Source organism: Bombus vosnesenskii, unplaced genomic scaffold, assembly GCF_011952255.1.
Source record: "Bombus vosnesenskii isolate JDL3184/JDL3185 unplaced genomic scaffold, Bvos_JDL3184-5_v1.1 scf7180000013319, whole genome shotgun sequence".
Taxonomy (NCBI): Eukaryota; Metazoa; Arthropoda; class Insecta; order Hymenoptera; family Apidae; genus Bombus; species Bombus vosnesenskii.
In genome coordinates, this window is record NW_022882964.1 from 700467 (window position 1) to 726696 (window position 26230).

Sequence of the window (26230 nt, forward strand, 5' to 3'; positions counted from 1 at the left end):
AAAATCGAAACAAAAAGAATGGATTTTACTTTTTTTTTATATACGTTACAATTAAATAGATATCTTGGACTGTGTATACAATATATTACACGATATAATGAAAGGGTTGACGAATAAATTATGGAAGACTATTTTAAAACAATTATTGAATATATTAATATTAATATCGTTAATAACATTATTAAATATCGGGATCAGATTACTATTCGTCGTAGCCGTTTTTTCAGACTGCAGAAACGATCAATCGGTGACAGAAGTTCGCCTGTGTTTACAGTAGACGAAAGCTTCTCATATATATATATATATATATATATATATATATCTTTTTTTAATTTTTTTCCTTAAAAAGCTCTTTGTGCGGTCAAGAAGTGGGTCACATAAATATAAACGGCTTTACTTGCTCAGCGTCTTCTAGACGCGAATTTTTTTTTTTTTCATTTAAATATGCTGAATCTTATTATAAGATAGGCATACAAACGTATGTATATACAATTTTCTATTATACTAACATGATAGGAGAGTCACGCCGAGATCGAATAGCTAAAAATTTCCGTCTACGGAATAATTCCATTAAATTTGCATGAATTATTTAAATATTTTGTTCTAGTCTGTTTCTCAGATCGGGTGAGCATAATTCGAGATAAAATTTTTTGTTTAAATCTAACACGAGAAATCATCTTAGAAATCAGAAAAACGCCGTTCGATAGGAACTATCCATATATGACGTACGATCAGGAACTACAATAATTAATTAAGTAAAATAACCATCGATCTGTGTAGAAAATAAACTGAAGCAAAATCGTTAAATAATTCATTGCGAATTTGAAAAATATCCATGTACATTGTTCGAAATAATTAATTTAATACGAATAACAATGATAGTACTTTACCTGATATTTCTCAGTACGGGGAACTAGTGTTTTTGGTCCCTATAACGTATGTCACAGCAAGAGACAAAGAAGAAGGGAAAAATTATTGCACCAATATTGTGTGACATAGCACGTTACGGTAACGAGAAACAGAATCAACAATGCGGTTTGTTCATGGTGCTCGTTAAATCGGAGCACTGTTTTTTTTTTATCTCTTACAGTTTAACTTAATTCCTAAAACACTTATTCTTACGAGCCGGCGATATTAACTCGCAGCCCTAGTATTTTCGAATCACCTCGTCACTTTTCATTGCACTTTTCATCGCGACCAAACGAATCGCTAAACGAAATACAACACACCGCGTGTCACTAATAGCTCTGCTAATAGTTTTAGCGCGTACGTACGATCAGACAACTTCAGGTACCTTTGAATCGAGAGTTTCGATGGTGGCGATGTTAGTTAAAGGTCTCGATATTATTGATCGATCCATATATAACCTGTTCTCTCGTCTTCGATCTTGCGTTCTTTCAATTTTTATAACTCGCACGGATGCAAAAATATAAACTCAATTGAAAGAAAGATATTCATGTTATATATGTTGGTATTTCTTGTTTCTTTAAGTCAGAATGTACGGTGAAGTTTTTGGCAACTACAACTACACGTCGATTATCGATTATTATCGAAGCTCGTTTCAAACTTAGCTGTAGTGTAATATTTATGAAAAATATGTATATCTATATATTCGTATATAATGTATATATATTATATTATTCGTAAGATATTTGACGACTTTTTATGATGCTTAACTTTTAGCGATAAAACGACCCTGGCTTTTCGAACGTCACTCTTTATATCTAAAATTGCACCTTTATACACGAGCGCGGTTTGCAGGAACAAGAACAGAGAGGAACATTTGCAAAACTGCAGAGACATGTTCTCAACTCAATTTTTATCCAAAGAATGTATAATTCATCCCTCTCTCGTGCGTAATTATATAAGCCAATGACATTTGCACTATCGATTCTAATAAGATTTGAAAAAACTCGTCAAGGCTTACTTCTTTTTGCGCAGAAAATTATTCGAAAGATCCGCTGTACGCTGCAACTAATTCTAAACTAGTACACTGCAACGAGGAAGGGGTGAAAAAATGTTGAAACGTATCGCTTTACTGGGGAAAAATAGCGTTTAAAAATTATATAAACTAATTACGTGATTGAGCGATCGATAAAAATCTCAGGTATCAGCATTCTCGACCTGGTTTACCAATGTTAAATAACTTGTGTATGTTAAATAACATATGTATTATATAGCAGTCACTGTAGAAGAACCGTAATTATACGTATGTACTTTACTACAAACAGATACGATCGATTACAAGCAGAAACCGATGGTAAAAATTGGCTCGAGGTGGTGACGATATCTTAAAGGAAAACGTTCGCGAAATGTTTGCAGCATTCGTGGCGCGAACCGATGACAAAGTATCGTTAGATCGTCGTTATCGCGCGAATCGTAGTCTCCTACAGCGATTCAGGCAAACCGATGAGCCGGAAGCTAACATGAACCGACACTTTGGAGTCGAATAACTTACTCGATAATAATAAAACTTGACAACTTTACGGCGAACCAACGACGATAACGTATCTCGTTCGGATAAATTCGCGATATAGGGTATATATTATATATAAATTTCATATTTAAAAACTTTATATTAAATTAAGTAAAACTCTAAAAATAAAAGCGCTATATCACGCCGGTGATTTTACTTCTCCTTTTTCGTCTTTTTTCGCTATATTAACCAGAGTAGAGATTATCGTAGTTAACACGTTCGATCGTAATATTATACTATAGCCGGATACTCGGAACCACAATGTGCCAATGCGAGCCAATCTTCGTACGAATTGAATGCTAACGCGTCATGCGTTCAATTCGTTGCTCAAATTCCGAATATCAGCCATACGGTTGCGGTCATTGATTCCCAGCGAGCCTACTTAAAATGATCGAAACGTGAATTATTCTGGAACGCCACGGTATATTAGTGACACGACCAGACGATGCTAGCTGATCGCGGTTCGTCGCTCCCGGGAACGTATGCATCTAGCGTCCTGATGCTTAATCACAGAACGGCGAATGGAATAAAGCGAGAAAAAAGAAACAGACGTGAAGATGGGGTGACAGAACAGAAGCCCAGAGGGGGAACACGGGGGGATGAGGAGAATAGAAAATGTGCCGTGCGCGTCCTGTTCCAGAGGAACTGAAACAAACGACGAGAAAGAAACGACGTCACTGCGTTATGCTACGACGACTTGCATCTGTCTCTAGACTAGAAAGGAACGTGCCACCCTGCGACACGTTAGATTTACGGGGTGGAAGATGGGGGGAGCTTCTTTCGAAGATAAGAAAAAGATGCGAATCCAGTCACGTTGGATACCTTTCGAGACTTCGTATCGCGAATTTCCTCGAAGCTGTTTTAAGACAAGGATTCTTCTTATCGTACGTACAGGTGTACGACGATACGTTGCCTTCTTTTACAAGCAGCAAATAAACGTAACCGTTCAGTTACTATCGTGCGAGGCTAAAAGATTCACTCAATCCTGCTGAGAATCGCATGAATCTTGATCGGGCAATCGTCATCACACCATGAATACTTCGATGAATGGATTGCATTCTGCTTGGGGAGGTGCTGGAACAGGTACACGCTTTTCCAAATCCATTCGAGGGAGGAAAGCGTCGATACGCGTCGGTTCTGCGGTTGGTGTGGTCGCAGCAGGCACAGTTGCTCCTGGTGCTAATTGCAGACATTCCGCCGGAGTTAACTGGAAATGCGATTTTCGCAATTGTCGTAATTATATAAAACGAACGATTAACAACGATATATCGAAGAAGCTTTCTCTCTTCAAAATTGCTGAGAATACTTACCAAAGCTGCCTGTTGAGGAATCGCCGCGATCCCACCGACATTCGCTGGATTATAATAATTGGTTGGACTGACAGGCGGTGAAGGATAGGGCCAATAGAAAATTGGAGGTGGATAAGGTGCTGCAAACTGCGGTGGTCCACGCGGTAGCATTGCAGCAGCAGGCGGAAATATCGCGACTGGTGGTGGTGGCAACATCGTGCCTCCTATATCGAAAACAAAAGGAAGACAATCAACGTTGGATCAAGCTTATCCGGCAAATAACGTTATGTCAACTGCACCACCGTTCAAAAGTTGGATAACGCGTAAACAGGAAATCACATTTTTGAACGGTGCTATGAATGAGATTTACATTAACGATCTGAAAATTCCTCTGCTTGCGTGAAAGAGAAACTTTGAGATCGTAGAAAACGTAACTACGTAAGAAAAAAGAAAGTTAAAAGAACCCTCTTATGTAATTGCTTTGTTTCGGACTACTTCGTTCGGTTAATTAACAATACGAGCCTGAAATATTACGGCCGCAAGCACGTACAATACTTTGATCGCGACAACTTGCTTCGTGGATTAATCAGCGAATAACTTTTCCGATAAAAATTTTAAAAAATAAGAAAATTCGATGTAACACCCATAGATTCTATGTATATACAAACGTAAGAAGAGTGCCCAACTATTAACCACACCGCGATCTGTGGTCGATGACATCGTGCAGAATATACTGATTATTTGTTTCGCTAATTTTATGATTCCAAGCTTGTAGTCTTTCATATCTGCTTTTCTATTCACGCGTCCCCGCAACCTGCACGATTTCACGATTAACTTGACGATTTTCTACGGTCCGTGCGAAACTTTTCCTATAAGAAACATTATTTCTCATTTGATTCTCTTCCGCAGAATTTTTACTTCGTGTATTCGCTCGGATCGTACAAAAGCACATCATCCAAAGGAATAATGATTTGGACTTGGCCTACCTGGAAGCACAGAAGTTAGTATTTGTAGATCCCGCTACCAAACAGCAATCGACACTGCACCATTGTAACACGATATATACGTATGTTTTATATATATGTAGCACCAACTTGCGATTTCGCCCCTCTGCCAAATCACCAAAATTCACTCTCCCTTTCTCATTCTCTCTCTATCTCTCTCTCTCCCTCTCCCTCTCCCTCTCCCTCTCTCTCTCTTCCTTCCTCTCTCCCTCTCTTCCCCAATATAGTAGAAGCCTTTTTGCGTGCGACCCTCGTTTCAGATAACAAAATATCGTTCCAATTCAATTTTATTTAACGTTTCTCAACTTTTCTCGTCTCTCGAGCTTTCTTTAATATTCGATCGATCGAATCTGTATTTTTTCTTTTTTTTCTCTCTTTTTTTTTTTTTAGATCTGTGTGGATTCGTATCGCATCGAGGCATTTGCAGAAAAAGGAAAGAGACGAGATCGGGGAATCGAGGAATACAGAAGGAATATATAAGGAACATAGAGCAAGGAAGTTGCTCGGTCTGAACGAAAGTCAAGGAAAATCGGAACGGATCGCGTTAAAATTAGATAAAACAGAAGGAGAACGAACGAAATTTAAAAACTCAAAGAAAATATAAATACGCGTGTCTAACCAAAAGCGAGCAGGTCTTAAATTAGGCCACGATGTTAGATCTAATCACAGGCTTGCTCAACGCGATGTTAAAGGTCGACGTGGAAATACTTATCGCCCTTCGAAGGTCGTGACTCTCGCGTCCTTTAAAAACGACGGGAACGGAAGATGGATCGACCCAGCGATCAGGGGAGATAAAACACGAAGAAAAAAGGTGAGAGGAAGTGGGAGCAACAGAGCAACAGAGGAAGAGAGGAAGAACCTGTACGTGAACCAATGGAAATAAAGAAAAAGTAAAAGGAGAGAGGGGGAGAGAGATAGAGAAAGAGAGAGGAAAAATTACGACACAGAAATCTCCAACTTGATCTGTAGACACCAAAGATACCTGCGAGCCCAGTGAAAAAAAATGTATAGAACGTAACAGGATAATGGTGGTCGTAATTTTCACAGATTACCACAAGAAGATTTCAAAATACCATTTTATACCACAAATAATTCCTTCGTATCGACCTCTACGATCTAGGCGATACCGCTAAATCCTTGCATTGTAGGAAGGAAATTTCTTAACTGTTATTTATTAATGATAAAACAAGAAAAATAGTAACGACCAGATTAAACACCAGTGTCTACGAAAATTACCACCACCAGGCGAGGTAATATAATCAGGGTAAGAGTCCACCAACCCGGCAAGCAAAAAGATATGTATGTCCACAAGGCACATTTATTAAACATGATCGATTTACCATCGATATAATCGTTGATATACAGAAAAAAAGTGTGTATACAAGGGTTAAAAAAAAAAGATTGGTATAAAATCCTGTCTGTTTGTGTTTTATGTGTATGTTTTCTAACGTATACGTGTGCCTGTTGCATTTCGTGTGTATTTCTTGTTGGTTTCTATATGTGTCTATGCGTGTCCTATATCCCAATATAAGATAAAACGCAATCGGGAAAAAAACGTTCTTTCGTAATTCGGGTGGGGCTTGAGAAAAAAAAAAAAAAAGAGAAGAAGCGTCGTACAGTGATGAACTCGTCCCGTTTTTTGTTACATCGCGAACAACACGCGTGAAGCTGGTACCGCGTCGTAATTATTAATTAACTTTCGCCAGGACAATCACGATTAGCCGTGAAAATTCGTAAGGTATGATTAGAGTGGTCTATTTCTCGGTGATAACTCCGGAGACTCTCGTCCTTTTCGCAAGTCTTTCGATTTCCAATCTTTCAAAATCCGGTCGGTCACCTTCTAGATCGAATTTAATTAAATTTCATCTCGTTCGAAATCGAACTTTGTACAGCAAGAACGTTGATCGATTAACTAGGATTCGTCGTAGAAGAAAAGGGAGAAAAAAGATTTAGAGTGGAACGAGAGTCTGATCCATGTTTCACCTGAATAGCCCGTAAGAAAGTCTAAATGAATAATTAACAATGAACGTGCCGCTTATTATACTGTTTTAGTCTCAGCCTCCGAATAATAGCGACGATAGTGACGTACTGACAATGATAATAACTATTCACGACGATTAGTCAAAAATGTAAACTTGCAAAGAGGTGGGGAGGACGACACACTGTCAGTCACCAAGTTAGCGGATCACAAAATGCCAGAGACAACACATTCAACGCATAATGAGAGAGAGAAAAAGATATTATTATGCCACGACCTTTGATGGTGACGAGCTTTGGAGTTAGTACTTGGAACGATAATAATAGTAATAATAGTAATAATAGTAAATTAATAATGATAATGATCATGATAATAATACTAATACTAATAATAATAATAATAATAATAATAATATTAATAATAATAATAATAATAATAATAGTAATGACAATAATAATGATAATGATAGTAATAATAATGAGGATGATGGTGATGATAATAATGATAATGATGATGATAATAATAATAGTAATAGTAGTAGTAATAATAATAATAATATTAATAATATTAATAATAACAATAATCTAAAATAAAAAATGCTACGTTTTCTTTTCACGCTCGTTCTTTATCCCTTCTCCTTTCGTTCCCTCTCACGCTCTCCCACTAATCTTGCTCGCCCCTTTGGTACCCCGCGGATAACGTGTATAATACGGCTCGTGTGAGTGCCCAGCGAAAGCCAATGGCAGGTAATACACAGTCGGACGACATTATGCAGTAATAGAATCGAGCGGTTCTCTGACACGTAGGAAATGGATTGCTCTTGCGTCGATACGTACATAACGAATGACGATCGATTAAAATCAAGTCGTTAACCGGATCATCCTCTAACCGGAAACTTCTAGAACTACGGACTTAAACGTTAAGAAAAACTAATTAATTTCAGTTCTTTCGAATATAGACATGGTACAATTTAATTCAAACAGAAACGAGACAACGCGCTAAACGCGACAAGGAACATGGAAATTACGATATCGAAGTAACGAGCTGACACGGGTCCTCCGGTTAACAGGCTGATGAAAGGATGAAACTTATTTTTATTTGATATGGTTGGAAGTGGCGTTGTCGCTGTTGGACTCGACCCTTCGAAGATTCTGTCTCTGATTGGCATAACTTTGAATAGCAATCCTCCTAGCCGCTTCTGGCCTGTTAACGCATAACATTGTCCATTCGATGCACGCATGTGTCCTTCTTACGAGAAGGCGCATCTCTCGTACACCGATACAGCCGCAGTTATCGACAGTCGTAACTATTCGGTATGTATATCTAGTAGAGGAATCTCTGCGAGTGTCGAGCGTGTCGAGAAATTCTTACGTACGTCTGTACGAATTCAATTCCTATTAGTGGCCAATGGTAGTTTCGAATTTTGCCCGGTTAACGAAACATCGTACCAATACCGTAAGGAAGCTTGGAAACTTCTCGACACACCCGACGGATACATTTCTTGATTATTCGCGTTTTAAAAACACACCAAGATGCGCCTCCACAGTAGCGACGCGAAATGGAGGCTACGTAAATGTAAGAAGTCGAGGAAACGACTATGGATCTAAGGGACGTAAATCGTGAGGCTCTTTAGAATATGCGCAAATCTCTGGTCTTTTCGAAGATATTATCAATTAATACAGGTCGTAATCCTTGTTCCACAACAACGACTGCAATGCATTTACTATTTGAAATAATAAATACTCCGGAAAATTTTAACCCATGGAATTTATAAGCAATCTTCGCCTCTTTTTAGTACGAATTTGAATATCTCTGTATCGATCTATCATTAATCATTTTTACGATCAAATCGACCAATGAAATTTAGACACGGCCGACTCCCTTCTCCCCAAATCAAATATCATTCCCCTGATCTATACATTACCGCATCTGTATATCCTTAGATCCACAGAAACGACTGCGAGAGTAAAATCAAATTGGTCCGTTTCGCGTCACTCCGTTCAAATCTCTAAGATGTCTATTAATGCTATATAAAAGCAGACTCAGGAAGCCCGACATAAATAATATCGGCAGACTATATCCCGATTCTCGAGTTACATCGGTAAGATTGGAATGTAAAATGTGCACGACCCGAGTACCAAAGTACATGTTCGTCTCTTTGCAGTTTCAGCCACTATATCGATACTTGACGATCTTTTTATTCCACGGACAAACGATCTCTATTCGCTTACACACGCTTACACGTGCGAACCAGCTTGCAAAGTATTCATCGAATGTCGTACACACTTTGCACTGCAATTGTAACAACAAAACAAGACTAGGTGTATACCAAAGGTACTACTCAGTTCTATGTAATACGCTACCGTATCCTGTCAAACAGAGGGAGGCGTTGTGCGAGAATTATAGGATTACGTGTAAATATACGTACGAGGTGGGGAGCAGGGTGGTGGAGAACCGTTACAAGACGTATTATCAGATGGTCTATGTGCGTTATGATATGGAAAGGAATGCGACAATTATGGAAAGGGTCGGAGAGGAAGGCAAAGTTTTGGAAGGGGAAGAGAAAAAACCGACTAATATATAATGAACGTAATTACGTATTAGGGGGAAAAAAAAACAGAAAAAAGTAACTCGACCCGTTACGTAAGTCTGTCGTCTCGTCGTAAACGATAGGTAACGAAGAAGGATATTACAGGTACTTGTATGCACGTCCCTCCACAAAACCACGACATGCAAACCAGTCATTTCTATGCCCGTGGACTTTATACTTTGGAGCAATAAGAACGATCATCGTGTGCGTCTCGTGCCGTTTCCATAGTTCGTAGAATCGTTAATTCACGCTCTACATTATCCGTATATGTATATATGAGTGCATGTAAAAAAATAAACAAAAAAAAAAAAAGAGAGAGAAGGAGAAAACGTATAGAGAAACGTGGCAAGAAAAAATCTGTGTAATCACTGGACAGCACTTCACGTTGCTCCGCGGTAACACCGAGATCGAGCATACAGAAAAACCATAATAAAGAGTAGTAGCGAAGGACGAAAGGCTACGGCGAGCTTCGCGGTCACGTGGACTATTCTGGAAAAAAAAGCTGTTTCGTAATGGCAGTAAAAATATCGATCGTCGTTTATTTCTACGGGATACGAGCTTTCCACGTACGCTCGATGTCAGGCCCCTCGACACGCCTTTTCCTTCGATCGTTCCACCAATTCTACGGTATCACAAAAATATTAGAAGAGCATCGAGAAGAAGGTATACACCGCCGACACCAAGTTAAAAACATCACTAGCTACGACTCCTAGGTAATATATAATATAGCACGAAGATTTATATTTTCCTCTTCTTACTAATTTCTTTTATTTTATCTTATGTTTTTATTTATTTTTCTTTTCTTTTTTTCTTTTTTTTTTTTTAAGTGAGAAACGTTCGTCTATTTTAATCAGGATTAAATTATCATGCAGAATAATATTTGGACATTGGTTTAGCATTCCCTTTGGCCCCATTATCATTCTTATGACATAAGATGACGAGTCTTGTGCAACGTTTCGCTCGATCTATGTTTGGTTCTCAGATATAAATTTCGTATTTTATTTGGAAATCAGGCTATGAGAAGCAAACCGAAGGAAACGTTCAGCCTTCAAAGGAGAACGAATAGAATTTCTACGATCAAGAGGGAATACTTACGATGCCAATAACGCTACCGTTCTCTTCTAATATACGTTCTTTTTCTTCTTCGTGCTTTATGTACCATTCACCAAACTCTCGTAATGTTTACACGACTAATCCAATCGACGAACGTATTTGCACCACCGCGAAACGTTCGCGTAAAAGCGCAACGTGACTGAGCATATTGCCTCGATTGGTTTTCCTGTTTCGAGCTCGAAGTGTCCTCTACGCGGCACAGAGAAAAGCAAGTTCTCTTAGGAATGTGGCGAGGGCTAGAAATGGATTTGTGAATCTCGTCGTGGGACTTTTCTTATCGGTCACGTCGAATCGACTGGCTCAGGAAGCTCGCGCGCATTGCAATTGCAATCGAAATAATATGGTTTTGATGTGAAACTGCAATGTAACTTCAGGCTCTTGCTTAGAAAGAAAATGAAAAGAATTTTTATCCTAGACATGGACGTGCGTAAAGTAGATGCCGCGTAAAGAAGAAGCTACTCTCCGTGAATTAGAGCTTAAAAACCGATAACATTGGATGGAATGTCCATTTACTTATATCCCTAATAAAAATATTTCTAGCAAAATATATAAATCATTCTTATATATATATTTATATATATGTATATGTCTGCGTTTATATTTCAATTTCTGTTAATATATATATATATATCTATATAAATCTATTATCTGTATATATTTACATGCGCGTATAAATTCCAAAATCTACGAAAGAAATGAAATTACGTCTTAAGGCGAACAGTTCATAATTCATGATTCACGTTTTAAGGCACTTTACTAAGCACATGTCATACACGACAAATTGAAAGAACAACTCCTATAAAGTACAAGAACACGTACAACAAAGAGAAAGAGAAAGATACGTAGTCACTTCCTGACGATATATTCTGGCCCATGTAACGCGACCATCGAAAAACTCATACGTTGTGTAAGGAAATGACATAAAGAAAAACACTCTAAGTACTGCTGCTCAATTAAGTATCAAAAAAAACCATCTCTGAAACGATCATATATATATATAGATATATACATATGTATGTATATAATGACTAAATATATATATATATATATATATATTTAATATATATATATATTTTTAATTAATTATTTATATTAATAATATATATATATTTTTATATATATATATATATATATATCTTTAGTTAAAGGAATATATATGTATATATCTTTAGTTCGAGGGCAAACGATGTCTAAAATAACTGACTCTAAAATAACACAATAATATGAAAAAAGGGTTTGCACAGAATATCATGCGGAATGTCGTCTGTAAATAGTTGCCTTGGACACAATAGCATCGTATCGTATATATTCGTAGAAGAATAAGTCGTCCATCGTAGTGATCGTACGACACTCTTTCACGCAGCAACGATGCAACTGGAATAAATTTGCCCGTCACTCGCGCGGCAAATAAATGTCTCAAAATCACAACCTCTCGTTGCAACGACTACGAGAAACGTACGAAGGAACGAATAATTATTGGTCCATATTGGCCGATCGATTCTTGTCCAAACTCAACCTACGATGTAGAAAAGTACATACAAGAGAGATGCATTAAGAAGAAGACACATCGTTCGTCCGCTGTGTTCGGAACGATTATCATCGATACTAGCGGCTTAACCTATCAAATCTGAGGATAAAATTGAGCAGGATAAGGCAAGCCCGGTGCCGCGGCTGGAGCTTGCGCGTGAAATGCGGTCGCTGGTGTGTGCCACGTGGCACGTTTCGCGACTGTGCTTGATGTATCGGGTGGGAAAGCGGTTTCCCAAGTTCTCTTCAGTCCCATTATAGCGGCCGGATTAATGGGCGCAGCCTGAACGATAGGTGTCAGGAGACCATGCGGTGCCGGTGCACGTAAAATAGGGATTCGAGAGGGTACGTTAAAAAGTAAGAAGGGCGCCGGCGCGGGTTGTTGAGCGTGAAGCGCCGCAGCAGCCGCGGCGGCGGCGGCTGCTGCGGGAGGTGCCATTGCATAGGCAGGAATCTGATGCTGCGGATTCGGTCCCGGTAGAGCGAGCGTCTTAGTCGTAGCTGACGAAGTTGGGGAAGCAGGAGTGGTGGAGGTAGGTGGTGGATTCGAGGCTAGAGCCATTAGCCAAAAGTCTTGATTTCGGATTGCCTGCGCTTGAGCCTGAGCTGCTTGAGCTTGCGCTTGAGCCTGAGCTGCTTGAGCTTGGGCTTGAGCCTGTACTAACGCGTGAATGTCCCAGAGGGGGGGTTGCGCCGTCGGTACCGGTACCGGTACCGGCGTCGGCGGAGGCGGATGTGTCAAAGTTGCAGGAGTTTGTGTGGTCAACGTACCGGGTGATAGCAGAGCCTTGGTTGACGCTGGAGTTACTGCACCTGTCAATACCAGATTCATGTCATCCCCACTGCACTGGAATACTTCGATGTATCGCTGTTTCTTGCCGTATATCATATACCGATGATGTCGCTGCGACGCGCATGCATATGCCGAACTTTCGCTGTCCATTTGAATAAACGCTTCGCCGGATGGCTGACCCTGAACGAACAAACAGAATGTACATCGGTTACTGATTTCCAAAGAAACGAACGTAGTTACGACACAGAAGGAGGAACGCGTGTACGTACTTGAGCATTGTAAACCATATGAACACCCTGGTAGACAATATTCTTAGAATGTTCGCCCATGAACTCGAGGATGTGTTCGACAAGAGCTTCGTATGGAAGACCGCGTAATCTAACGCAATCTTTACGCGTGCCAGAGGTGATAATATGTTGTGGAAGTATGGGAGGAAGTTGTGGAATAGGCGGCGTTGGAAGTACGATCTGTTTCGGATCAATCGCTCTATTCAAAACCTGTAAGTCACCGAATAGATATTCACGTGTGTTTACCTCTTTTCCTTATTTTTCTGCCCGCGTGATTTCTATTTACCTGTTGCACCTCGGCAATCGTACTTCGAAAAAGTTCTATATACCGGCTACCAATGCAATCTCTGTGTTTACTTAAGGCCTTCACTGCGTCTTCTTCCTTAGCAAAAAGAACAAACGCGTCTCCAGTTGCCCTACCATCCGGCTTCTTCACGAATAAAACTCCATCTTCTCCATCCAATACGTGACAGGGCTTTTGCCCTGACAAAAAGAAGTCCAACTGTGAAAAGTAACGCATAAAATGAGAACAGAAATAACGATAGACCATGCGATTAACTCTTTGTACGTACCACTTGTTTAGCGACACAATCATAAGGCAAGCCTCTCATTCTAACGATAACTTGAGCTCCTCTAGATAAAAATGCATGAGCTTCCCCGCTAGTTCCTCCAGCGACGCCAACAAAATCCTCTCCAGATGCCTTGTATACTTCTATGTACCTTCCACCCATATGGTGTTTGTGTCTTTTTAACGCCATGTCTCTATGTTCTTTGTTAACAAATCGTACTAATGCTTCTCCGTTACGTCTTCCCATAGGACTTAAACACAGAGCTACACCACCCCTGTAAGACGATACTTTTATAATAAAAGCCAACGTACCGTTTACAGCTTTGTAGGAAATTATGAACGAAACGACAAGAGTTATAGTCAGAATATGCTTAGAACAGAATAAACATACAAATTATATAGATTATGATTGCAACTTTGAGAATCATTGGCATATATTTATATATTATATATTCATGATCTGAAATAGTATTTATCATTGCGTATGAGAAAAATGAATAACAAAAGAATATATTAAACTGTTGCTTACGCTACTTTTTAGAAAGTAAACATTAGCATTTGGAAACTCACATAGTCATCCATATTCGCATTTACATATTGAATATAAATTTTTACCTTTGTTATATGGATCCAAGTGGCTTGTGTACAAATACCATGACAGTTATTACAATGTACTTTATCAAGATCGTCGACCTTAAGTCAATTATTCATAAATTTCACTTACTTGGCAACATTTAGGCCACGAAAAAATTTTGCTATGTCCTGGTCCGATGATTGCCAAGGAAGACCTCTAGCTCTTACTACACAGCCATTGTCAACTTCTTCATCTTTTGAGCTACGGAAGGACATCGTAAGATCAGTAACATACATTTCACTGATGTGAAGAAAAAGGTACGTATCAAAGATAACTCACCATATACCAGGTTCTAAAACGATATTGACTGTTTCAGGATTTTGGAAGACGTGACCTGTAATAAAAGTAATATAATGAAAACCATGAAAATGCACATATACATTGAAGTGAATGATCGAAGGCATTTTGATAACACTCCAAACAACAAAAAAGGAATAAAACAATGATTAACCTTAGAAATCAATGACGCTTATGCATCGATTATAACCATGATTCGCATCGATCCAAAATACGATTATAACATTCGACATACGAGGATTTAAATTCGTTAAAATTTATCCAATATATTCGTTTGACTTAAAAAGTAGATCATCGATAAATTTTAATATGCGTAAGAGAAGTTTTTATTGAGCATGTATGATTAAAACCGGAAAAATGAATTCTCCCGCGAAAAATGTAACTATCGTTCCGGTGTCACCAACTGCCTACCATCTGCGTTTTCTTTGTAATCCTACACCGACAAGTTTGTCTCCGATTTCTCAAGCTTGAGCAAAATGCTCATTTTCGATTTGCCTACTCGGTGCAACGTGTCAGCAGTCTTTCGAAGTCTTTTCATATCTCATGAATCGAAACTTTTCTTCCATCGTAATTCGTACCCCTCCATAAAATATTTCTTCAAACCGGAAGTACAATACAGCGAAGAGAGAAAGAAAATTTTCTTCGCGATCCGATGTTTACGGATGACACAATACAGAATTCCACGAAAGGTACAACAAGCGTCAAACATTTGCAAAATAAATGCGTGCGATCGTGCCTTGAAACAACTAATAGGCAGCCGTTGCTTATTACACACGCACGCACTTGTCACAGTGGCACGTGACATGTACTTACAAGATTGAAAATTAAAGTCAGTTTGAGTTGAGCACCATTGTGATAAGGAGTATATTATGACCGTCACTGCTTATAGCATTACACAGCTTGACCCGCGCACTCGTAAACCGTGAACACACATAAGGGTCCAAATGTATGGATTTGAACGTATACGCTACTCTGTCGCCCGGTTCGTGCTATCTTTTTATTCTCTCTTTCTGTCCGTTTCACGTTTGCTCTTACTGGCATTTCTTCGTTTGCGTACAACGCAACCGAAGCTATGTAAGTAAAATTTGAAACGAAACGATTTCGAATAATATTATGCAGTGACCGCCATATCTACAGTATGAATATACAAAAAATGCAACTTTCATACAGCTTTCATTTCACTTATACAGTGTGGACTGTTTATAAAAGTTATTAAATACGTTTGTTTTTCGATACGCTTTATAATTTCGTATTAAGCTATAAATATTCTGTAATACAGAAAAACGTACAGTTCATAAGGTAACTTCAGTTAGCAGTGAAAAAATATAGAATTTCAAAGTCGTATCGATTCATATATCATGGTTGCATGCCATTCAACATTTCGTTATGTTATGTACAATTACATTAATCGGTTGAAAATAGCCGAGCTTTTCTTAAGGTCGAGACACGCAAAATATTTTTTTGCATACGATATGACATATCATAGAAGGAACTCGCAACTTCTTCAAAAAAATATCACCTTGAATAATTTCGTGGCCTTGTTTATTATGGATAAAAAGGGAAAGATTTCTGATATAGCCACGTGCCACTGAAAAGTAACTTAAAAACAGAATTGCATTAATCTCCAAAATTGTAATTATCTACAATGCACATATATTATTTTTCTTTCAAGATTGATGAAAAATTCATATGATCGTAACTAGGCACCAAACTACATTTTCTATGCGTGTAAATAATACGAGGTATAAGTATGTTCTTCACTTGTCTGTATAGTTCATGAAAGATATGACGTATCGTACGTGAACCTTAATCTTTGTTGAGAAATAATTAAAAGCTACTTTTTTTTCTTCGTCAGATTGGTTCGTTAATTAGAAGAAAAATAAAAGAAAAAAAAAACTCATATTATCAGCGGTGAAAATAAATAAATTAGATATTTTGTTCTTATCTTTTTTCTTATTGCGAGTTGCATGTTGCACTTGAACTCGAAAAATTCACAAAGATTCCTTAGTCGACGACTTACCATCTTTTATCATCCTCTGTATTACACAGATCATATCTTGTATTTCATGCACATAGAACTCGTTCTCAGTATCTAACGGTAGGCCAAAATCTGATATTCGCCAGTCAAGGATAAATTTTCAGCTTTAACATAACAATAATTCATGTACCGATAACGCGAAACGTAGATTGCAATAATCGCCTTTACGTAAACGTCCGACATGTATCGAGATATCGAGTTGCTATGAAAATTGTAAATTAACTCGTGATACGATTGTTATTTCTAATCTACCTGATTGAAATGATATAGATTAGACAAAAATATCACGAAAATATCATATACCGATAAGTGTCATAGGTTTCTGGGAGAAACAGAATTTTTCAGATTCACGCGAGGAGGATGCGAGCAGCTGAAAATGACGAGAAATCGAACAAAGTTGTTACGCGCATAATTATTCACATATCTCAGTTGGTCGTCGCCGGGCTGTTACCAATATCTTCGCAAGCATGACCTTTAAACCGTGTTCTGCGCGTGATAAGACTGCCTTGATTACTCGGTGGCACTTTCTTAAGTTATTCGACTGATATTGGCAATACTTGATTTTGATTTCATCTGTCTTCATCTCATATTTGAAAACATCGAAAACAAACAACACAGGGTGTCTAACTAATCGTAATAATTTAATAAAATCCTCTGCGATACGAGGAGAAATTATTTAATTCTTGTTTATAAAGTTCGAAGATTTTCACGAGGATGGAAGACCGTGTAAATAAAGGGTTAGAATAACCAGCGCCACGGTATTTCCGAGTCATATAATTTCATACTTATTTCTAATTGAAATGTTTTAAGAAATCGCCGATTGATACGGATAATGCAAATCAAAATTGTCGATCGATAGCGACACGACACTGGGATCGATCGATATTTGTCTATATCGTATCCCCGTCAGCCACAGGTGGTTTTGTTTTATTAACGACAGACTCGCCATACATACGATAATACCGTAGTCTCGACTCGCGCTTAGTATTCAGAATTTATTAGATTCACGACAGGTAGCCATCTGCATTACGAGGATTATTTCCCTTTTTGGATTAAATCTCACTTATGGATATATACGATTTCTACAGCTTTCACACGAACGAAAAAGAACATGAAATAAAGAAGCGATTAAACCGATATGTATCAATATACATATAACCATATGTAAAGGCAGACTTTTTACTTTAATCTCAAGGAAACAAAGAAAGATAAATGTGTTATATATACTACATACGAGTATATGGATAATAAATGTCTGCTATTACTAATATCCACGTGTGTTAAAAAAGAAGGGACATAAATTATTATGTAATAATATTACAATTAACAAGTCCTTTTTCAAAATAAATCTCTCATCGAATAAAAACGTGCAACGAAATGAAATCATACAGATCCACGAATAGATCTTTCAACGCGTATACATGCTAAGAATAAGGAAAACATACCTCGGGCTTAGATTGCAATTTGTATTTCGGAAAATTATGAGATCAGAAATGCTCTTGTTTGTTTGATACACGAAGACCGAGACAGTAAATAATTACACACTTTCGCACATTATTCAAAAGTCTGCTTCGTGATGATTAAACACATTCGAGGAAGTGACTTATATTTTGTTATATTCGAATATATGCTGGACTGGTAGGAGCGCGATTAGCACGATATGTACACCCTCCACTCGCTTATAGACTGACTTTACGCCAAGCAACGCAGCGGCTAGTTCGTCGTCAGGTTCGTCGAATATGTTGGATTCGAGTTCTGTCGCGCCGCCTAACGGCCGCACGCCTTGGAATTCTCGTTTCGACCATAGTCGTCGCCTTAAGGCAGTCGTACTGTATCGAAAACTAAACTTTCCAACTTTGAACAACGAATGCTTCGCATGGGACGACCAACCGTGTATTAAAAATTCGCTACGCAATTCTACCGACGTATTCGCGGCATGTAACTCTTAATACGCTTCTTTATTATTTTCCTCCTTTTTTTATTTTTATTTTTATTTTTTTCTCTTTTTAAGCGTAGGAAGTTTCACACGCCTAAAATTCATCGAAATATTTTCGTGCCGTGACTCCTCAAGAGGAAGTAATTTGATCCTATGACCGTACATCTGTCGCGGGGTACGCTGCACCAAGATAAATGATTATGCGGACGAATGTAGAAGACGACGTAAAAATCGAATAACTTTGTTTTTAATAAAACTTGGGAAAGGATACATTCCATCATCTCTTGTATTCCAAATGTCGAGAGCTCTCCATGGGTAGAGTAGCAAGCAACGAATTCCTTCCGGAGATCGTGAAAGAGGGTATAATGTTCTGGCAGGTTGATGTCTTTGTTGCAGGCCTCTGGATGTAAGCATTGTCTCATCGGCGCCTGGCCGTCTACGACGAAACGTGGTGCGGAACCGGACGTCACGCACGACATGGCGGACCACCATGCTTCAAACTTTTATTAAAAATGAATATTTTCTTTTTAATATCTCGTACGAATTTGAATTGTACTTGTATATTCTTCCATATTCTCTTTATCGTTTATCAGGCTATAGATACAAATGGATCTGCGCATATCGCGTTCATATATGTATATATTTCAACGATCTGGAAACATTTTCAAACTTTCTCGATAAAAGATATACATAATCACCTTCTCGATAGCTTGCTCCAGAGGAATTCCGTGCTCTCGAAGATTTCTTTCGGATAACGCCGGAGCGTGTGCTAACGCTACTTCGCTGATGACTCCACTACTTCCGGCAATCGCCGGATTGTCGCTACCGGTTCCAGGAGTACAACTTTCGTCCATTACCATCGGTCGTACAATATACTGTTGCCTTCCCATTACCTGTAAAAAATTCACAAATAATGTATTCACAAATAATTAAACGCGTAGCATTTCCACTGAAACGTTTCTCGTGACAAATTTTGGTCAAATAAAAAAGATGTAAATAACGATTCACTAAAATATTTCACGCAAGATTCGGCGATACGTTAATGTTTCAATAACATGTCTAAATGAAAAACGTTTAGTGTATATGTTGTGTCGTTCAATCGAAAATAGATAGAATGTATTAGACCGATATACCGAGGCCAATAATCTCAATGCGTTAACAGTATATATGACACACGCGCCAGTGACTATACAACGCGCCAAGCACGAACTACGATCTACACGGTTGCATATACACAGGGGTATACCGATAAAACGAGCAACAAAGATTTATTGTCAGCGTTTACCTGATATTTCCATTTTTACAAGCAATGAATATTTTGTTAATTCGCGAGTTGCGACGTGGCCATGAGAAATCGTAGTACCAATAACAAACTGCATCGCTTTTTTCGCCCTTGTTTATATAAGCACGGACCTGAACCCTAAATCACCTTCATATCGAGACACAACGATTATATCGGACTCGAATGTTCGCCAAATAGTCATGTAGAAAATATTATCCCGATGCTGTACGAAAAACTTTCTCCAAGGAATAGCTTAATGGTCGTAGATATCTTTATTATACGTTCGATAAGTTAATTGTATATTATCTATATCGTTATTTTATCGGTATGTAATGTGTAATTGGATAGTTTTGGGTGCAGTTGATCGATCATTCGGATGCTTGGATTTATTTCTAACGACGGAGTAGAAAGATTGATAACGATTTTTAAATAAAACATTACTATTCGCTTTCGACCGCTTATATAAAAGCCTCGCTATGTCTCGTAACGTAGCATAGGATTATCTAAATGAGTTTAAAAATGGCATACTACGCGTCTTGGTAATTGTACAATAAATCGTTAATTATGACTAGGAATTTAGAGTAATTACTCGTATCACGCGAAGGACGGTAAAGACTTGGAAATAAGCATTGGAAAAAAGAAAAAGGAATAATAATAACGTATCGTAAACAACCGATTTCAGCATTCTATTCGGCAAATCGTTACGCCTTCAAACTTTTACCGCGTTTCGAATACGAATAGAAAGTAACGACCAGTTGGAAATGAAAACATTTTCATCGAAACGGACTGAACAATGCGAACGCCGAATCGGATTTCTCAATTCTAAAAAAAAAAAAACACGAAAAACTTCATCGTGTCTAGTTTCGAGAGACGATCGTTAATTAGCTATACAAGACGCGCCGGGGAGCGTTAAACGAAAACATTGCGTAAAGAAAGGATTACGTAAATCGTCGCTCTTTAATAAATAAGAACACACGAAAATCTCAACAACGAAACACCGAAGAACGCTATGGAAAACATTTTCGTTAAAAGTTTTCGATTACGAATTTTCAGTTATACTTGTAATTTCATCACGGATCGAGACATCGTTGACTCTCGAAGTTCCTCGCCGCTTTATGCTCGAACATTGCTATCGTTGAGAAATACATCTTTTTACTAGATTTTCAACTACAGTGTGCTTTCGTACGGAGACGTTCAACGTAAAATATATCGCAAAACGCGCAACCTCGGGGTGCGTTTATCGAAGTCCATAGCTAAATGCATGTTCGAAGACGTCACACACAGCAAGAAACTTAATAGGCAGGTTGTTCGAGGCAGGGTTAACGGATCAAGGTAGTTTGATGTCGAGCGAGCCATCGTCCCGGATTATCTCCGTCGATAAAGCTTCGTCGCGTAACTAGCAACGTAAACTATACGTAAGCAAACCAGTATCATACATATTTACATAAATGTTAATTATTAGCTATTAATTATATAGTCTTACGTAGTCACTGGTACGAAGATTAAAAATGTCACACTCGAGGCGATCGCAAATTTTCCTATAAAACTCGAAGATTCTCTCCCATGTTAATAAGTCGATGTTTGTTAAACGTGCAAAATAGCCAACGTGAAAGGTTTAGCGTATTTTTAGAAGATAGAAGGACGTTCGCGTTGCGTTTTGTGTATCTTTGGTTGAAGCTCCTAATCCTAGAAAAACGTTTCACAGCAAATTCAGAGTAAAATCGTCGTAGTTACCTGTCCCGGATAAATCTTTTGAAAGTCTTTTGAAAATCAAAACGGGACCTCTTCAGGCATTTTGTTCGACGACCTACTCGTAAATTATTTCTAAATTGAATTCTTTTCTTCCACGCTTGTGCGATAGGTTCTTATTTTCAGGAATTCATTATCTTAATAATGTAACGACGCCGTAGCAGAAATTTTGTATACGTAATACAGACTAAATCTACATGTACGAACAGTGTAAATATTCATATTTTATAAATACGGCATATGTAGAAACGTTGTTCCCCCTATTTGGCACGTATCGTGTATGCGATATAAATGCAGAGATCTGTGTACCACCGATCGTATACGGACTCTGATAATTAGATTCAAGTTTTCGAACGGAGATTAAGAAAGGAACGATGATATTTTAAGATTAGAAATTGTCCTCGAAGGACGGACGAAGAGACTGTTCCGTTCGAGTGTTTCAAGGTAAGCTATCACATTGGCAAGGTGTGGGCTGAGAAGGTGGATTTTTCGAGACCTGTTCTCGACCCAAACGTTCTTGACCCAATACGCCGATGAAGAATTTTATTGCAGAGATTTTTGTTTTAAAGGATTTCACGCTTTTAAACGTCCGTCTTCGGTCTTGATCGAATTTCGCAGCGCCCTACGAGTCGAAGTAGATATTTAATAGAGCAACGAATTCGGCAGCGATGTAACGCGAATCGCGATGCTTTTCTATTAGAACTTTGTTCGCACTACGATTTCTTCTAAACGTGGATATACGCGTATACGTGGATAGTCGCGGATAGGGAAAAGAAAATAAGAAAATTTTAGATTAAAAAAGAACAAAAGTGACAATATGTATACACGGTGGCTGGTATTTAAGGTGTGACAAGTCGGAACGTCTGTCGCGCGCGAAGCAACAAGGGCATAAACGTGAAGCGTAAAATGCGATTCGAGGCGAACTCATAAATTGCAAATAGAACGAGCGCAGTCGAGGAACGATATTTACCGGGGTAGGAACGGGGCAGGCGGTCAAAAGTCGCGATTTGCGTTGCTTACAGAGGAACTGACTTGCCCTCGTCGAGGACGACGAAAACAGTAAGAGAGCAACAAATTCCTTCGTAAGAAAAGAAATTCTCGTACGTCGTACACGTACGATGAAGCACGATGGAATCGACCTTAAATAATCGTACTGTACTAATTCGATTAAAAAATGTTAATGGGACATCGTTAGAAGGAAATTAGGGTCGATCGTATTTGTTAATGTCGCTTAACGTCGGAACTACCAGAGCGGTATAAAAATACCTAATCAGTTTGTAATTTTCCGTAGAAATTTGATGGATTTTTAACGATGTATTTTTAAGAATTTGAACCATGTTCTACCGTGTTAATGTATTCTTTTTTTTTTTTTTTTTTCGTTTCTTTCGTCGCATATCTTTCATTCCTTCGATACGGGTTTTACGTTTTAATTCACGCTAGTCTTAGCGCCGATATCTCGAAAAACAGCTTCAACTACCATATTCGACTATATCGTAAAGGCGAAGGTAAATATAAGGTGACCCATTAAGATACAAATATTCGAGAAGAAAAGTTGTCTCTCCGTCTGTAAAACAATTCTCTTGGAAAGTTACGTTTATCGTTACTACGAGCCGCTGGAAAGTTAATCGGTTGAGCGGCTTTGTGCACGTTTCAGACGCGCAGGATAATCGAGATCGTTATTTCAATCCCATCGTGGAGTGGGGACAGCGGGGCAGGGGATTTCAACGTCCGCTAAGCTCTCCTCGAATCTTTTTTCCCACAGAATATATTACGTCTTAGCGGTATTTGTGAGACTGCGACGCGACCACGTCGACACAAAGAGGGAGAAACTATGGAGGGAAGAGAAAAAGGTGGTTTCGGAATGGTGGACCGGAATGGGGCGGTCGGATGCGAATAATAGGCTGCGCGCGTAATATCTAAAGTCCAGGAAACCGAAGAAAATAGAGGAAGAACGGAATAATGGAATAGCTGTTCCGAACGTATGCACGGCCGAGTAAATATCGAGCGTTTGCAAAACCGGCGAACGTAATGAAAATTCATGCGTCGACTTCGTACGACGTACAACGACTTACCATTGTATTTACACATTTCGAACATTCCGCCGAACATCCGTCATAGAAAACTTTTGCAAATATTTCGTGCCAACTACGCGGAACTTTTTCGAAAGTCTATCGGCGATGTAGCGAGACACGATTATCGTCGCTTCAGTTTGATACTTTGACGCGAGATACAGTTTACTGTAAACTTCTTGCAAGATCCGTACGCGGAATAAATTAGCGTTAAAGCTGATTCTATAAAGCACGTATATCGGGACTCGATATAATGGATAATTGTTTGTTCAAATATTTTCCTCACTTCCGTGAATAGGCACGTTATCTCCAAGTTTCTATCTAGCTACATAGGAAGATTCGCGTCAAGATTTACCAACGTAGCCACGGACGTAGTCGAATTTCGTCATAGCGCCAACCAAAGTTCAAAGTGTTTTACACAACGTCGAATTTTCATTATATCTATAAAGGTAGGGTCGACGAAACGTCACGCGCGATGAATTAATATCGGAGCATAGGTATTTCGGGAGGAACCATAGGGAATAACGCAGAAGGAAACAAACGGCAAAGGGTCAAGCCTATAAATTAATGCCGGTCGTTACAGTTCGACTCGAATGATCGACTTCGAGCACCGGAAACGAATCACGACAGCCGAGTTACGCAAGCGTTCTTCCAACGAATTACGATGCGATCAAATTAGAATCGGATAGAACAATAGTGGAAACGAAAGCTTTTCCAAGAGATCTTGAATCTTTCAACGCCAGGTACAAGAACCAGGTTCGCCAATTTCCAACTTTTAGTTTCCAGTTCAATTACGCGGAATATATAAAACGCTTAAAAAGGAAACTAAAAAGCGAGAACGTTGACTCTTATTGGGATATTAATTACCGTGATGCGTTCGTCGTAGCGTTCGTATCGGATAGAATTCTAATCTAAAAAATACAAACGGTTGGAAAGAATTTCATCGGGTTCGCTAAATATTTCTTTCGTTCATTTAGCATCGCGACTACGTAATTTCGTACTTTCTATCTATCTATTTCGTACTTTAAAGTTAACTTTTAAAGCGGCAGCGCGTCGTTCGATCGCCTCCGATTACAGACATTACGCGCGTTAAAGACGCAGCCCCGGTCCCGCGTCGTGTTTTCGTTCGCTCGAGTAAAACCACACGATGCCTATTCTTTTCGCGATTCGAGACCACGGAGCGCAATCTTGATTTCCAGGCCTAAGTCAACGTCCTCTCTTTTCACACGGCAGCGGCGAAGCGACGTTTCGCGAATCTTTGGCGAAATAAGCGGCCGCGTACAGAGAGGTTACCGCATTCTTAATGCGCGAGCGGAAAGCGAGAGGCACAACCTGCGTTTTGTAACGCGACGATAAAAAAAACTCGAGACAGAGGGGCGTATGTAATATTTATCGAGGCGTTCAACCGACTTCTGAATATCCGAGAGACCGTATATCTAACACGTTGCGAACTTTGTTGCTTCCATCGAAGCAAGAAGGCGAGTTTCCACGATTCTCCGTTTCGGAGCCAACCGAGTGACTGGAAACTTTCGTTCGACGGGCTTTCCCTATCCCACACGAATCTTTCGATACACTTTCTCCGAAAACCAGTCGATTTACGCAACGAAGATGCTACGTTAATACGAATTAGTCCGAGATCAACGAGCTTGCCGCGGCTCGAATTTTGTTTTACCAACTTATAGCGCCGTACGATAAGATACAAATAGATAAGCTTTATTTTTATTGATAAAAATTTGTCAATAGTACGTTACGTACAAAATATCGACTTAAACGATAAAATTATCGTAATGCTTTGCGATGTCAAAGATAGGCGTTCCATGGAAATAATTTATTGACATACAGCGTTCTAGGCAGCAAGGAAAATGTGAGCCGCGGCCAACCTACGGCGTTAACCAACCGATCTACCTGTAGTAAGAGACTTTTAATCGAACCTTCCTTCGTACCTGGCATCGACTTCCTTAGTTCGTCGAATAGGTACGTGCATACTCTAACGTTTCATATTTCTAAAACGCGTCGATCGTCCGATTACGGAGAAGCCGAGACTGTCGTTCGCTAGAAAATTGAGGTCAATTTAACGCGATTCTTACGTATAAACTGTATTTTTAATTACTATCGCGATTACACAGAGATATATACGCAGTACTAAAGAGTCATTAAACTCGTAAAATCAATAAAATCCGGCTAAATACCGCGTCTTCGAGTTTACGAAAGGTTTCGCCGATACGCGCGGCTTGTCCAATCCGCCACCAGTTGCTACCAATAGTCGTGATTTCGATTACATTTCCGGGCACGCGGAATCCATTGTAAATATCGGTATAACAAATGTCGGCTTCTATTTACATCGATCAACCCGAGAGCCTGTCGCTCGTCGCGCGAACGGCGCTCGGGAGAAAAATCTGGCAGGCGGGACGATTCGGACGATGAAACGGTCGCAACGACGAACGACAAACGACGACGACAACGGGAATAGGTAGGTATACGAACACGGGTATGTATCTATCGGTTGTCGGATTCGCACCAGGTTCTGGCGAAGCGAGAGGAGCTGATCGGCGGCGGCCATTGTCCTCGATGGAGCTCGATCGGAGATAGTCAGGTATGTG

The 26230-nt window shown here is 39.1% G+C and overlaps 1 protein-coding gene across 4 annotated transcripts in view; it reads right to left on the reverse strand.

The window, feature by feature from the left end:
* Window positions 1–225: 225 nt before the first annotated feature.
* The window catches only part of LOC117235783 (RNA-binding protein fusilli), a 28466-nt gene continuing 2461 nt past the window's right edge, over window positions 226–26230 (reverse strand). Inside the window, exons 2-12 of one of the 4 annotated variants that reach the window (XM_033498117.1) lie at window positions 19229–19423; window positions 18802–19030; window positions 16577–16666; window positions 14539–14593; window positions 14350–14460; window positions 13630–13900; window positions 13344–13559; window positions 13040–13267; window positions 12749–12950; window positions 3787–3989; window positions 226–3683 (exon numbers count right to left, since the gene is read on the reverse strand). In XM_033498117.1, the coding sequence (XP_033354008.1) occupies window positions 3501–3683; window positions 3787–3989; window positions 12749–12950; window positions 13040–13267; window positions 13344–13559; window positions 13630–13900; window positions 14350–14460; window positions 14539–14593; window positions 16577–16666; window positions 18802–19030; window positions 19229–19423 (1983 nt within the window). In that variant the 3' untranslated portion in view covers window positions 226–3500. Of the gene's footprint in view, window positions 3684–3786; window positions 3990–5158; window positions 5752–9680; window positions 9960–11669; window positions 12951–13039; window positions 13268–13343; window positions 13560–13629; window positions 13901–14349; window positions 14461–14538; window positions 14594–16576; window positions 16667–18801; window positions 19031–19228; window positions 19424–26230 lie in introns of those variants that run through there. The other 3 variants (XM_033498118.1, XM_033498119.1, XM_033498116.1) reach the window with 3 other exon arrangements.